General features: G+C 46.1%; 1 protein-coding gene across 5 annotated transcripts in view; it reads left to right on the top strand.

Annotated features, from left to right (window-relative positions):
• LOC143527458 (connector enhancer of kinase suppressor of ras 2-like) overlaps positions 1-12,444 on the top strand; it is a 59,348-nt gene extending 46,904 nt beyond the window's left edge. The window contains exons 12-24 of one of the 5 annotated variants that reach the window (XM_077022688.1): positions 1,442-1,522; positions 3,456-3,706; positions 5,198-5,235; positions 5,342-5,390; positions 5,693-5,741; positions 5,849-6,021; positions 6,186-6,259; positions 6,762-6,833; positions 8,995-9,065; positions 9,167-9,267; positions 9,759-10,386; positions 10,909-11,093; positions 11,494-12,444. In XM_077022688.1, the coding sequence (XP_076878803.1) occupies positions 1,442-1,522; positions 3,456-3,706; positions 5,198-5,235; positions 5,342-5,390; positions 5,693-5,741; positions 5,849-6,021; positions 6,186-6,259; positions 6,762-6,833; positions 8,995-9,065; positions 9,167-9,267; positions 9,759-10,386; positions 10,909-11,093; positions 11,494-11,703 (1,982 nt within the window). In that variant the 3' untranslated portion in view covers positions 11,704-12,444. Of the gene's footprint in view, positions 1-1,441; positions 1,523-3,455; positions 3,707-5,194; positions 5,236-5,341; positions 5,391-5,692; positions 5,742-5,848; positions 6,022-6,185; positions 6,260-6,761; positions 6,834-8,994; positions 9,066-9,166; positions 9,268-9,758; positions 10,387-10,908; positions 11,094-11,493 lie in introns of all 5 variants that reach the window. The other 4 variants (XM_077022687.1, XM_077022690.1, XM_077022689.1 and 1 more) reach the window with 4 other exon arrangements.
• The last annotated feature ends 3,080 nt before the right edge of the window (positions 12,445-15,524 follow it).

Genomic DNA, 15,524 nt, shown 5'->3' with positions numbered 1-15,524 from the left:
TAGTACTGTCAATATTAGTACTGTCCATACTAGTACTGCCCATACTAGTAATGTCCATACTAGTAATGTCCATAATAATACTGTCCATACTAATGCTGTCCATACTAGTAATGTCCATATTAGTACTGTCCATACTAGTAATGTCCATACTATTAATGTCCATACTAGTAATGTCCATACTAGCACTGTCCATACTACTACTGTCCATATTTCCACACTACCTCCAGCCCTCTCTCAGAGGTGATCGCTAGCTGCTGAATCTGGTCTTTATTTGAATCTTGCCTAATAATGACTCCCATTTCAAAGAGAAGGAACAAGGAAAAGATCCATTCTGTTGTACTGAATATGAGCTGAAATTTGGTTAAGTGAATATTAATTGAATACTAACTGAACATATAAAAAATTATAGTGAATAATGATCAAGTGTTCGTATTTTTGATGCCAAATTAACAATCATATATGGAATTATGCTAAACTGTGTTTCAAGTCCAGTTATCAGAGTAATCTAATTTCAAGGTTATTTCATGTGCAGTTGACATTTGGCTGCACAGCCGCTATTAAATGTGTTTGATTTGTGATAATAAGGTGAAATAATGCTGGTTGCTCAGCTGGAGCTGGGAAGGTCAAAGGTTAGGAGAGGAAGACGTATTTCAGAATGGATTCACCTCTGTCTTTATTGCTCTCTGTATGTGCCTGCATCTTCCTGCTGTGCCCATTTAATTCAGGAGCTAAGACATTGTCAAAGAGGACACTGTTCCTAGATCAGATTTGCTTTTTGTTTCAATGGCAACATCAGTGATCATGGAAAAAGAGATATGTAATCCTAGACCAGCAGTTATACTCAGAGCTTTTTATGAATTCAGGCCTAGATCTCATTTACCTCCCATTCATACCGTAGTAAACCACGCTCGGCTGGGCCCCGGGGCCCCCGTTATAGTTTCAGCATGAGCAGAAATGATTGGCTATCTGCCATTGGCAGGGGCCATTCACTAACTCGAGATGTGAAATCTTTGGCCAAGGTCTGATAATAGGCAAAGAAAGAGCTCATTGTCGACCCCCCCTGCCACAGAGCAGGCACGGTATACAGAGCGTCATGTCTGCCACCGCGCAGATAAGCCTCATGGATCTTCTGCAAAGAGGCAGAACGTCTCTGGTGTTCACAGACAGGCAGTGATGTGCTGGAACACCTCCAGGTTTGGTAATTGCTAAAGCGAGGTGTACTCTGTCCCCGTGCCTCTCACCCCCCCCCAGCTTGATCTGCTGTCCCCCTTGTCCCTCACCGTCCCCGTCCTTATGATACGTCCCCAGGACTACCTGCCTCCCTCTCCACTTCTCCTTGTCCAACGGCGCCCCCCCCAACTGCAATCCCCCTGCCCCTTCCCCCCCCTCGAGACGTTTGGGTCTCCCCAAGGTTGACCTGCTCCTTGGGCCCTCTCTCCAGGTGATCTCAGGCCCGTGTCCATGCCCCCGGACTGGATGGCTGAGTGCAAGGAACCCAGTATGTACAAGAGGGGCAGCCGAGGTGGGTCCAACCACAGCACCTGCCTCTACTGCTCTGGTGGCCCTAGACACCCTGTGGTACCCTCACTCTCCGTGAGGGACACACATTCAGGCAAACTCACACACGCAGACGCACACATATGCACAGAGCTGGCACAAAAAAAAAACGCAGAAAGAAAAAAATGGAGCATCCTGTGGTAAATGAGATGTAGCGTGATCATTTTCCCATGATGCTACTGTTTGTCTGCCCACTTTCCTTCGAGCCTCACTGGCCCCTTTTGGTGTTGTGAGCGCTGGATGAATGACTGTAGCTTTCTCTTTTGGGTTTGATGGGAAAGGAGATCAGGTGAGGGTCACTTAAGAATAGCTTTGAGGTCAAGACGGATCAGCCACAACAGGAAATATAACAATACCAAAACCCATGTTCTATTTCTAGCAACAAGACAAACGAATAGGATTCGGATTAGGCTTTCAATTGATTCATTTCAGATTATCAAAGTAATGAAACAATGGCAAACCACTTTTGAATGGTGTGTTATTGACAAATGACTGAACTCAAATTAAACCCAAGTGCGTAATGTAAAGGTTGATAAAACGTTTCAATGTTGATGCTTTCAAAAGAGATTTTTTTTTTCAGGTTTTTTTTTTTTTTTCCATTTTGTCAAAAGTGAAAGCATGGATAAATAATGTGACCATATTTTTGTTCCAAGTTTAAAGCTAATTTTCAAGTTCATTTAAGTTGAAGATCTAATTTAAGACAGTATATTCAGCAGCACATTTGCATAATTTAAATCAGTGTCACTTTGAATATCTCACAGGTTCATTTGAGAAATGCCCAAAAGTACGAGATTTATCGGCCAAGTCCAATATCTGTCATCCTCCAATGTTTCACTCACATTTCTCATCATCATCCATCGTCTCTTGGTTTTAGACAGCCGCCCAGTCAGTGCTGATTGTGTTCAAATTTGGATCATGTGGAGACTGGAGCCGATAGACCCGGCTGGTCTACTGGCTCATGTATCTGATCTGTGGTTCGTTATGAGCCCGAACAAAAGGGGAGCAGAAAACGCACGAGGTCCTCACACCTCCGGACGCTGCTGCCGACCTCCACTGCCTTTATACCAATCTGTGTTCAATCCATCCTCGAGACTCCGAGAGCTCTGTCACTGAAAGCCAGCCCCCCCCCCCCTCCCCTCCTTCTTCAGGGTCGCCCGTACGTTGGATCTCTTCATCTCTTCTAGCCATGACCTCCAGCTCTGGTTGGTCTGACAAGGGTCCCTTATGCTTTGTGCAGTTTGGCTTGGCGCTGTCAAAAGTGGAAAAGTCATTAGTGATGTGACCTTTTATTCGTCCTCTTCTCAGATATGGGTCACACTTGGGGACCGTGGTGTACTGAGGATAGTTACACTGCAGAACACTTCATAGTGGAATACCGATATTGACAACTGATATATGGGTTAACACGTGCAATAAAAGACCAACATAGACATAATCTGGTAATGTGCAATAGTCTTATCAAGCTCACTGGTTGTGTCATGATACTGTTAAAAATAATAAAATGCAAGTGACTTTTAATGCAGCTTTCCTTGTCTTTCCTAATAATTTTATATAATCGTTTCAGATCTGAACTCAACTGCCAATTGAACCTGTATCCAAATTCCACCTCTTTTATGTGTGTAGCTATTCCAAACTTCATTAGTCTCAGTCAACCGCCCAGAACTGCTTTATATGTGCTGGAAAGGACTTTGCAGGAGACTTTTTTTATTGATGTCATAAACTGACCCACTCCCACCCAAAATGGTAATGGAGCGGAAATGGAGTGGACATTTGTGTAGTGTTTCTGTTTGGCAAACAGAGCCGGTGTGGTGGTGGTTAGTCGTACAGCAGAGGACGGTCTGGTGACATTCTACTCACTCTCTGTGTCCCCTTGTGTCCTCTCACCTCCGAACCTTCAGACTCGGACACGTCCCTCCTGCGCTTTGTGGGCGACGACAAGATCCTGGCGATCCAGGAGGACGCGGAGGTGGGTCGGGAGTGCAAGCGAGACACCGGCCGGCGGGCGCGTAAGAAGGGCAGGAGTCCCAGCAGCCCCAGCTTCGCCATCAGCCCCTCGCTGCTGCCGTCCACGGTGCGACTGGACGGGGTGGTACCGCCCGACGCCCTCCCCTTCCCCCTGCCGGAGAACAACACTGTGCCACTTTACCACGTGAGTAACGCCACACCCCTGCCTGTCCTCAGCTCTGCCGTGCCGGGCCTTTAAATAGGGAAATTAATCATTTCGGTGACATTTCACTGAAGCTCACATAATAACCTGAGTCAGGCAAGCCAAGTCAATGTACTGGAAATGAGTAGGAACGCTCCATTATGAATCCATAGATGAACACAGGCTGATGATGGATGGCTCTTTTTGAACAGGATCTCTAAAGGGCTGATTGTCAGATAAGAGAAAGGGAGTCACACTCCCTCTGTAGTTTCTTTTCCAGATTCCCTTCATTAGTCTTGGGAGTCTGCCCACCTGCCCTTCGTGACCCGCCGGGTTGATGTCGGCTGGGGTTAGCAGGAATCTAGCCGTGAGCCTAGAGCACTGTTTCTGTTTCTGAACACCTTCTACCTCCAGACTCATGATGTGATAATCCACTTGGGCAACACTGAGGTTACTTTTACTAGGCAGTAGCTTCAACAGGAACTGAAAAACCCAGAACAAGAGTTAGTGCTTTATGCTGCTACATTCTCAGACACCAAGAGTTGACATGCAGAGGTGTAAGCACCCCCCCCCCCCCAAAAAAAAAGCTGTTCACACGATCGCACTACCCTTCAGAGCCTTGCAGGAGCGAGAGAGAGAGAGAGAGAGAGAGAGAGAGAGAGAGAGAGAGAGAGAGAGAGAAGGAGAGACGTGACAGGAATAGTCAAGGGCAGTGTAGCGAGAGTCCTGGTGTCAGCAGACACACAGCCCCCGCAAGGTCCTGTACGTGAGAAAGAAGGCAAGCTGGGCAGAGAGAGAAGGAGAGAGAGCGAGGGATTTTGGGAGAGAGAGGGATTCTGAGAGAGAGAAGAGAGGGAAAGAATGAGGCATCCTGAGAGAGAGAGAGAGGGATTCTGGGAGAGATAACCCAAGTACAGAGAGGAACAGGATTACACGTGGCTCTCAGGACACGGTCATGCCTGATAGAAGAGACGAAAGCCATTCTGCCTGTAATGAAAGTCATGTCAAAACACATCCCTATCACACACACACACACACACACACACACACCCCTGCTCCTCCGAGGTGCACGGCATCATGACGAGTTAATAACAGACATGAAGGTGAGGGTTGAACCGAGGTCTCGCTGTGATGGACGAGCGTCAGGAAGGCCCGGTCGGCCGCTAAGTGGACCGGCGGACGAGGAGGCACAACAGATCATCCTCAAGCGTCTCCGTTCCTTCCCATGAACTCCACGAAGCTCCACGAAGAGTAACTGAGCCACAATGACCTCCTCGGCGACTGAGAGAAGTTCGGCGAAGCATTAATATTCCTCACACGGCCCCGAGTAGCCGCCACACGTCTTTCCGCTACCCCGCCCGCAACCCCGTCCCTCGGGTGCTCACGAAGCCGGGCGAACGATCGCACACTCGTGCGCCCTCTTGCCAAACCTGCCCCTGAAAGTTAAAGGCGAATAATTGACAGTGACGTCTTGCTTTCTCCTCTCTCCAGCAGCAGCGAGGTGGAGAAACGTTGCGGGTGGAGCCGGAGAGGTGAGGCGCAGCCCGGGGGGTGGAGGGCCACGTGGTCACAGCACTGACCGTTTAAGCCTCACAGGGAGGATTCTGAGGGAGATTAAGGCTCTTGTAATGTGTGCAGGTACCCGGGGTCTGTGATGGAGATACCAGGAGGAGCAACCATGAGGAAGGTGCATCAATCATACTATACCCATCATAGTGTTTAGCGGGGCAGGTCATAGTTATTGGTGTGTTAACACTGGTGAGCTACACACATCCAAACCCTCCACAATTCCTACTACTTGCTGATAGACACGTTGATGGTTAAAGGGTTTTTTTTTGTTTTGTTATTAGAATATTACAGTGTTGCGCTGTAGGTCTGTTTTGTGATCCCACGCTAGGAACAAACAAGAATCACTAACAACTGTTGTTTCTCTACAAGACCCCCAGAGACAAGATCTTATAGCATTGTTAATGTTCCTCTATCCCACAGACGTTCCACTACACGTCCTTAAGAGCAAAAACAAAAAAGAGGACTAAAGGTTTGTCAGTTCGTGCTCCTGCGCTCAGATCTGTACTTTGTCCAAGGTTGGACTTCTGACTTTTAAACTTTCGCACAAGACGAAGCATCGCTGGGTTTGTGCTCCAGGATCCGGGACCGGTGGCAGCAGACGGAAGATCTCGTGTAAGGACCTGGGCCACGGGGACTGCGAGGGCTGGTTGTGGAAGAAGAAAGACGCTAAAGGCTACTTCACCCAGAAGTGGAAGAAATACTGGTTCATCCTGAAGGATTCCTCGCTCTACTGGTACATGAACCAAAATGTGAGCCCGAGTCCTTCTCACCAAACGTCACACAGATTCCTCCGCCAGTGTGTAGTGTGAGATGTGTGCGGATGGGGACTGATACGGAGGAGATTGTGCTGGCTAGTGCTACTGCATGTCGACCGTTTTGCTCTCTCCGTCTCTCTTTCTTGGGCTCGTCGAAGGATGAGAAGGCGGAGGGTTTCATCAGCTTGCCTGAGTTCCGAATCGACAGAGCAATCGAATGCAGGCGGAAATAGTAAGCATGCGCGTCATTCACTTGCAGGGGGAGGAGTTTATGGCGGGTGGTGTGGGGTGTTGAGCCAATCCTGGGGCTGAGAGCTGGATCCGGCTGGCCACCCTGAGGCATGAGCACCTCCCCTCTGTCTCGTGCAGGCTGTCTGGCTCCGTTAAAGGCAGCGCCACTGGTCTGATCTCACTCCACGGGGTCACAGCACCTTCTGCTGACCCCCTCCTCTCCTCTCACACCCATTAGTGGCTTTACTACAGCAGCGGTGGCCTTTTGATAGGCACAAGCACAGCGTACACCAGAAACCCTTCATTTCAAGTATAAAACATCCTAATTACTAGTAGTAGGGTGTAATTACAACCTAACTACGTACTGTTTAACTAAGCAGCTTATGTGGAGGAAGTTAGCAGTTTCATGCGAGTTACGGCTAAACGCTGGGGGCTGTACAAACGAAAAATTGTTATTAATTTTAAAAAATAATTTGCCAAATGAGCTCCTCTCTGTCTCCCAGTGCCTTCAGAGCCTGCCACCCCAAAATCAAGAGCTTCTTCTTCGCTACCGACTCCTTGGAGGAAATGAACAGGTAAGACTGAGACTTCCTGGCCAGCTCACACATGCCAAATGTCAACGCCAGCATGAACCACCCAATCAAATGTATTACTAAAATGTTAATGGGATTTATTTGATTATGACTGTGAGTCTATGGATGAGAGGTTCCTAAACCCTTTACATAAATTGTCATGCATTATTATTATTATAATTATTATGAATGAGTGATTATACATGTTTCATCTGCCTGCCAAAGGTGCAGAAATATTGAACTTGCGTGTGGTGCACTGTGTTAGCTGCTGTTCCATCTGCAGGCCCAGAACACATTTTGGTGCTGAGACATCTACTGGTCCAGTCAGACCAACTGTACAGTTCAATGACCCACCATGTGACAACGTGTTACAGTGAAGTGTCCTCTGCTATTACGGGCTGTTGTTTACACAGTACGTTGCACTGTGTCAGCTCGATACCTAAGAGGTGCGAGCAGGAGGCGCACGGCTGTTAGGGGTTTATATACAACCCACGTGTTCTTTCACGTGTGTCACGGGATCATGTGCAACTACGTGTGCTTCCACTGAGGAGAAAGGACTGCAGAAGTGACATTCGTCCAAATCAGACTGACAGCAGATCAGATCAGATTTATCAGTACATTTATTTACCATGTGGCTGTGTAATTAGAGGTCTATTAAGGCATAAGGCAGGACAAATAGACACATATGTGTCATAAAGGAAAGGTTCTTGTAAAAGTACTTGGTTTTTTGGATTTAAAAAAACAATATTTCAGAATCATTAAACAAGCCATTCCTTGTCGAGTGGGTTCAATGCAAAAACTATGGTTGATTTGCTTGTTATTTCTGTTATTTCTCATTCTGAAGACAATTGGAGAAGCAGACACACCTGAGGTGTATTTGAGACGCAGAGCTCACAGTGCTGCTGATTCTGTGTGTTACTTATAGATCTGTCGGGCCGCTGCTATGAGATGGCAGAGGAGTAACTCTGTCAATCAATCAAAGACCTCACAGGAGGAGGTGCGATCACTCTGGACCTGCTGGTGTATTTAGACGACCTCTGGCCACCTCCCCAATCTGAATGACAGAGCGTTTGAATGACTCATGACTGGTTGCTGGTGCAGCCGTGACGCAGACATCCACGACATGTCTCGGCTCTTTCACTTCTGATTGGCTGGCAGGGAGCCCAGTAAGGCGGAGCCACGCGCCTCTATTCTTAGCACCGTCCTCGTTCCTCGATGATCAAGGCGTGAACTCGTTTGTCTCACATCTGCTCCCATTTGGAGTCTGCGAAACTGGTGCCTCTTTTCCACGAGCAATTGTGGCTAAACAGCCACGCTGCTGGTGCCGGACGGTGGGCCTGGACCGTGGCCATGGGACGATGGGTGTCAATGTTTCACTTCCATATATTTCTGCCCCCCCCCCTGCAATCCATCTTCCCTATCTGGCTGCAGGGTGAATGTCTGGCGGCTGGGCCCAGGTTCACGGAGATGCATGAAAAATAGATGCAGATTATTCTTCAAAAAAAAAATTGTGAGCTGGTATTACTTCATCCAGTGAAAGGGAGGATTCCCACTGTGATCATTTATTCACAAACAGTACAGGGACCAGGAGCAGATGGATCAGAAGGCAGCGCAGAGTTGCTACTTTGGGCTTTTAAAGCATACAAATTTAAAAGCAGCAGGCTGCCTGTAGCAGTATCTGAGATTTAGAGACTCGAGGCCCAGGGTCTAGCAATTGGTTTGGGCTGCCAGAGTTCTAATCTTACCATAATTTAAATGTTTAAAAAGAAAATACTCAGTCTGCAATTACTATTGTTCTAATAGGTTGTGTCAGAATAGGACCACAGGGGAAACAGGAAAAACAAGGTTTATACAGACAGTGATCTTTTGCAACAGATTGCATGCAGGGTTGGCATGCAGAGCTTGTCGGGACTAGGACATTTTTTTCAGTTATAGCTATTTGCATTCTCATGCACGGTCTCATATATCTTGTTCATTTCATAATGCAATTATGTCACTATACTGCTGTGCTGTATAAGCCTGAAACTCATTCGGTGGTCAAGTTGTTCGAGTCTAGGCAAATAAGGGCAGGGTCAGCTTGAGCGGTGTGTTTGTGTTAATGAATCAGATGTGATGTAAGCCTGTGTTTGGGGGGAGGGCTGATGACTGCCTCCACCCCTCGCAGGTGGATGAACAGACTGGGCCTGGCCGCGATTGGTTACACACCAGACGACAAAGTGCCCCGGCCGGATGAGGGTAAGGCTCGGTGTACCCTTGACGGGCATGACTGTAAGACTGTAGAGCTGAACTCACTCTTTGGGAGACAGGGATACCTTTACAGCTGTTTTCTCTTTCAGATTACTGGAGCGAAAGTGACCAGGATGATGTTGACGGCACCATGACTCTGAAGCAGGACGGGTTGTCTGCGCATGGCGACACGTACCGCCGGACACCGTCGGTACGGTCATGCGGCTCATTCCCAACAGACTCGATCAAACTCGAGTGTTTTATTAAACTAGCCGACAAGCTTTGTCTTCGCGGGGAGCGCCATTCCGAATTTTACTGAAACATCTTTCATGCTAAGAGCTTCAAACAGCGGCTCGTGTTAATTAACCGGTTCTTCGCATCACGGTCTTGGTGATTAAAGGCAGCAGTGACTCGTTGAACCACTAGATGGCGCCAACTCCTTTTGATCCACTAATGACTGCTGCACAGAAACTGGATAACAGGCCAAATGTGATGAGATATTGCATGGAGTATATCAAAGGACTTGTAAAATGTATCTCAAGCCTGATTACTTGTGGCCTTCAAAACAAATTAGCGCTATAATTGGTAATAAAATATACGACATTCTCATGGGGTCCTGCTCTTTTCCTCCCTAAATCTCCCTCAAACTTTATCCTGTCTTCCCATGGTCCTCCTCTACCCCACGCTGATCCCTGGCCTCAGGCTCACAGACTGCACTGCCCAGAGCCGCCGGCCGGCCCGCCGACCCGCTCGCAGAGCTCGGTGAACCTGATGTGCTGCCCTCCCTCCCCTCTCCCACCGCAGGTCAACTCCGCCAGCCCCTTCCCCGAGCACGGACGCCACTTCTCCAGCGAGTCCGCCCACTCGCACTCCTCGGCCGAGGACGGCGGCGTGGGCGTGGAGGGGGGCTCGGCCAGCCGCCGCTCTTCCGGCTACCGCTCGGGCCATCGCGAGCGCCGCTCCTGGCAGGACCTCATCGAGACGCCGCTGACCAGCTCGGGCCTGCACTTCCTGCAGACGTCCCCGTGTGAGGCCGACTGGGGCTACGAGGGCGTGCTGTGGGGCGGTGTGCGCGTGCCGATGTCCCCGGAGCGCAGGAGACAGGCCACGCTGCCTGCACGCAGGCATCACATGGACCGCGACGGGCCGTTCCCTCTGGTGAGCGGCGACGACGGGGGACCGCAGGTGCACCGGCGAGCGCACAAGCAGCGTAGCCAGAGTCTGCCCCGTAACCGCGAGGTACAGGCCAGGAGCCTGCAGGGTTACGAGGAGGACCGGAGTGAAGACCAGGGGGCGGGGCCTGTCAGGCACAGCGAGGCCAGCGACGAAGGTGAGCGCACAATCGCCCAACGAGTCAGTTCGACACACACACACATTTCTTCTTCACACAGACCAGCTCATGCTGTGAGATGAAGAACAGATCTGGTTCTCCTTTACTCCAAAGCTTTTTTTTTCCCCTGACCCTAACTCATAAATATCACGCTTTTCATAAACCCAATAATAAATTACAGCTGATCAAACCAGCCTGGAATCCATTGCCATAATAGTCAACTGTGAATAGTCATACCAGGTATTCAGTGTTCTTGATCGCCTAATTCAGACATGTTGGGAGCTTGGGTAGAGCAAAACTCTGGACTAGCTGGGGTTGGGAAAGCCTGTTTTAGGTAACTTGTACCCACAAATTACTGAACAGTTTAAAGAATTGTAAAAATGCTAAGAGCAATAGGTAAGACCAGTCCTTCTCAACCCGGCGGTATGGGCTATAGTGTTGTTTCTCCCACTGAACTTTTCGGAAGTGTGTTACCCTGGAATGAAACTGTGGGTGGATTGTCTGTGTGTGTGGTGTTACCAGCGAACAGTGCTGTAGATGGTCTGGAGGAGCTGTACCACGCTCTGGAGCGGGCCAACATCTCTGCCCTTGGCCACGTCCGACCCGTCACCAAACAGGAGTTTCGACGCTCCTTCCTTAACCGCTGTGTCGATCCCGTCCTGAATGACAAACTGCACCACATCCGTGTCCTCAACAGCACACTGAAGGTGGGCCAGCATCTAAGATATACGATATGATGCCTATACGTGTTATACATTTGATAAAGTAGCTTGAGAACTTTAGGGCAAACTCAAGCTCTTGTAACAGTGGACACAGACAGAGGTGTCAATTCCAGGTTCAGAAAGTAAAAGTCCTCACCAGGATTTTGCTCAAGCTTGCTAGTTTTTCTAATTAGTACAAGTGCCAGGTAACATTAGTGGAATCAACACAATCCAGGAAACCTGAGCAAAATCCTGGTGAGGACTTTTACTTTCTGAACCTAGAATTGACACCTCTGGACACAAATGAAGGTGCCTACACAGCCCTCTGTGATGGTGCCAGGTTGCTGGTGTAAGCTAACAAGCTTGGTGTCCATGATATGCTGCCAATTCATATCTTGTCCCCCAGGCGAAGGAGGGCGAGCTGGTCACCATCAATAAGCTGCTGGAGGATCCACACCTGACGGCCAAGAAGTTCCGTGAGTGGAGACAGCAGCACAGCGAGCTTTTACTGGACATCTGCGAACAGAGCTCAGGCATGGATGGGGCAGCGGAGCGCCCCCCGCTGGCCGTACCTCTCATGACACACACGCACTCCTTCATCGAAACCCACGTGTGAGGCCAAACGCTCCACCACTGCCTCAGGTCCTTCTCCGTCGATCTTCTGACGCCACCTTTCATAACGACAAACCATCTGACCAACCAACCACTGTAACATGCGTATTGCCAAGGGGACGAGGTCAGGTGAGGGCCAGCGGCCCTGCAGGGTGACCACTGCACGGCTGGACAGGAAGCTCTCTTCCATCTATTGAGCAGCCTAGACCAGCATGTTTTGAGGACAGTTTGTTTGACTATTTTTCTGATTTTGATTACTTTTGACTAGGTTAGCCTTTGCTTTGCAATTTTTGGTTGGGTTGCTGGCGTGATACTGGAAGAGAAGCAGTAGCAATACACCGGGGCTCACCGAGGATTTCCACCACAACACTGTACTTTTATATTCAATTTTGCACCCATGATGCTCAGATCCTGTATTCTACCAATACTATTCTTACTATGAGTATTAGAGCTGCAAACTGGAAAGTGATGAGGCTTTTGTGATCATGCCACACTTTCTAAGCGGTGATGTACCTATTGGTCTTTCCAGGCTTTTCACTGGAACTAATTCCATGAAGGTGAAACTGAAGACAACACCTTACAGGACAAATCCAGCGTGTTTGCTTAGAGGTACCACTGTTTAAACTGTGAACACTTCTTGTGAATGCAATCCTTAGATTCTGTGTGTACAGAATCACTTAAGAGATTTTTTGTAGAAAAGCATAGAAAATTATATTAAAAATATATATAAATATATACACTCAAATATATATATATATATATATATATATATATATATATATATATATAAAATTAAAGTACATTGCTTGAACGGTTACTTGTTGCTTAAAAGGTGTAGATGGAATATCCCATTCTGGTATTAGACTGATTGACTTTCTAGAGTTTATGGACTCTGTTGCTTTTATTATAATTTATTTTGTTTGCTTGATTAGACAGGTTCTTGTTGTAGTCCTAACTTGTGCTGCAGTTTCACATATGAGCAAATACAAGCACATTATTAGGGAGGGTGTGATATTCCGTGTAATTATTGTAAGGATGCAAAAGAATGCACTTTTATCACTGCAACAAGGGTCATCTTAACAGCAGAGAAGCCTGATGGACAGGCAGACGTTTGGTTGTACAGTAAAAGGAGATGTGTGCAGTCTATCTGAAATATTTCTACAGATAGTCCTTCACATTACTATATGTTTTATTGTATTAGCAGGATTGTCAAATTCTCATATTCCCTGATTTAAAGCCAAATTGAAAAACATTTACCAGTTAAAAGCTATTTTATCGAGGATTAAGGTGCAAAAGTATTTCAAAGCATGTGTTTGAAATTGAACCATAGAGGGAAACATTTTACAATGTATTCTGATTATAAGAAAGTAGAACATATATATTGCCTGTCAACTGGATTATTTACAAAGAGCACAAAAGATTTTTTCATTTGCTGAGTACTGAGTTGAGTGAGAACTACTGGTACTGATTCAATGCATGTATACTGAAATAAAGTCAGTATCCAAATAGATCTTTTACTGGCCAACATAACAAATCTGGACATAAATGAATCATTTTTCAGATGCCAAGCAGCATTCCTGAGCCTACACTGATACACTGATGAGTGGAGATGAGAGAAATGAAACCAAAATATGTACATATCTCCACACACACTGCAACACTGTAAATGGTGTTAAGTTCTCCTGGTGTAAACATGGTCTTGTTTTACTGTTTCATGAATCTTGCTGGTTTGGAAAATACTGCAGACCTTTACCTGATGTAGCGGCACATGCAACATCACAATATGAAATATTCACTATTGTTTACTTACCTAAAGTAAAACTCGAGCAGGCCAAGGACTCACCCTCACTGTGCTGATCAATACTGCTACAATCAGTGTGGCTTTGACTTTCCTTTCTGTTAAATACATTCTAATTAACCACTTTTGGGAGAAATGGTAATCAAACTACTCCAAGGGCATACATTTGTACATGGCATAAACAGAAACATGCTTGGGGGGGGGGGGGGGGGGGGGTAAAGGGGGAGAGTACTGATTGTAGCTTTAAAACAGTGTGTTCACTGTGAGATGCCAAAGTAACTGCATTGTTACAAGCCTTTAAACAGGAGTAAAGCCCTGACCAAAGGAGCACTGTATTACTAACTGGCCATTAGCACAAAGTGAGTGTCCTCCAGACAGACCACAACACTTTCTATTTGGGTGTTTTTTTAAGCTTCACAAAAACAGCAAGTACATCAAACTTGACTTTCTTTGCTTTGCCGTCAAATTTAGTTATTTTCTGTTTATGAAAAATAAACAGAAAATTGAGTTATTCCTTTCTTTTACTTTGTATTTAATAATGGGTCAATCTTCTAAGATCAGTCAGATGGGACTCCAGTGTGTGTTCTTAAAGGAGTGTACTCCTCATAGTACGTTGCACAGGTGTGTAAGATGTAAGTTGCACTGCGACATTAAAAAAGGAACATATTGCTCTTTTTCAAGGATATTACTACTAGTCAACTGTTATTCTGTACATTATATTATAAAGAGAAGATATTTAAAAAAGCAAATGACATTTATTCTTCCTAAAGTAGCTTTTTTGTTTCGTATATACAAATATATATTAACAGAAATCCAGATTGTAAACTTCCGTTGTAACTTTGACTTCAATAAAATAACTTCACTGTACTATAAAACGTGTCGTGTCTGATATGGTTAAAAATAATGGATAAACACTACAGACTTTAGAACCATCAAATCAAAAATAAACATGCATACTGACTAGCCTAGCTCATTTTCATTCATTTGGGGTAAAAATTGCGCTCTGTCTTGTACAGCCAAACTCAGATTGTTCATAACCTGGTATTAACCTGTGCAAAACAAGGACGTGAGTACAGATTAGAACAAGGACACGAGTACAGATTAGAACAAGGATGAGTCTAGTGAGATTAAATATAGGATCACTTTTAAGGGAATTTTTGCTCTCACTGGCTGAAATGCAGGGGCATTTATAACAAGACGGTTTAGAAGATTAAAATGAAAAGGGAAAAAAATTACATTTTAATGTAGATGAGAGGAAGCAATTTTGATTAGTGGTCAGTTCACCTAGGTACCTAATTGGCCCAAATAAGCCAATTAACAAGAGATCACTAAAGACACTTTGTTGTTTGTAGCCACACCGGTGAAATCCAATATTCTAGAGTTCCAATATTAGTTACAGTTGTGATCAAATTTATTCAACCCCCACTGAAATAAAGTGTTTTGGCCAGTTTGACATTGATTTTGATCATTTCAGTCATCTTATTTACAATTATATCAAAGAGGCACTTATAAATTAGACAAACATAACATAATATTTATGATGGAATAACCACAAATGTCTTTACTGTGCTCACATCATTATCAGTTTTATTCAACCCCCTAGTGACATTATTTTTTAGTACTTAGTACAACATCCTTTTCCAGTTATGACAGCTTTCAAGCGTGAAGCATAGCTTGACACAAGTGTCTTGCAGCGACCTATGGGTATCTTAGCCCATTCTTCATGGGCAAAAGCCTCCAGTTCAGTCACATTCTTAGGCTTGCGCACTGCAACTGCCTTCTTTAGGTCCCACCAGAGGTTCTCAATTGGATTTAAGTCTGGTGATTGCGATGGCCACTCTAGAATGTTCCAGCCTTTCATGTTCAACCATGCTCTAGTGGACTTGGATGTGTGCTTCGGTTCATTGTCCTGTTGGAAGGTCCAACGTCTCCCAAGCCGCAGGTTTGTGACTGACTCCATCACATTTTCCTCCAAGATCTCCTGGTACTGAAGGGAATTCATGGTACCCTGCACACGTTGAAGCTTT

Source organism: Brachyhypopomus gauderio, chromosome 11, assembly GCF_052324685.1.
Source record: "Brachyhypopomus gauderio isolate BG-103 chromosome 11, BGAUD_0.2, whole genome shotgun sequence".
Lineage (NCBI taxonomy): Eukaryota > Metazoa > Chordata > Actinopteri > Gymnotiformes > Hypopomidae > Brachyhypopomus > Brachyhypopomus gauderio.
This window is presented reverse-complemented; position numbering and strand designations above follow the sequence as displayed.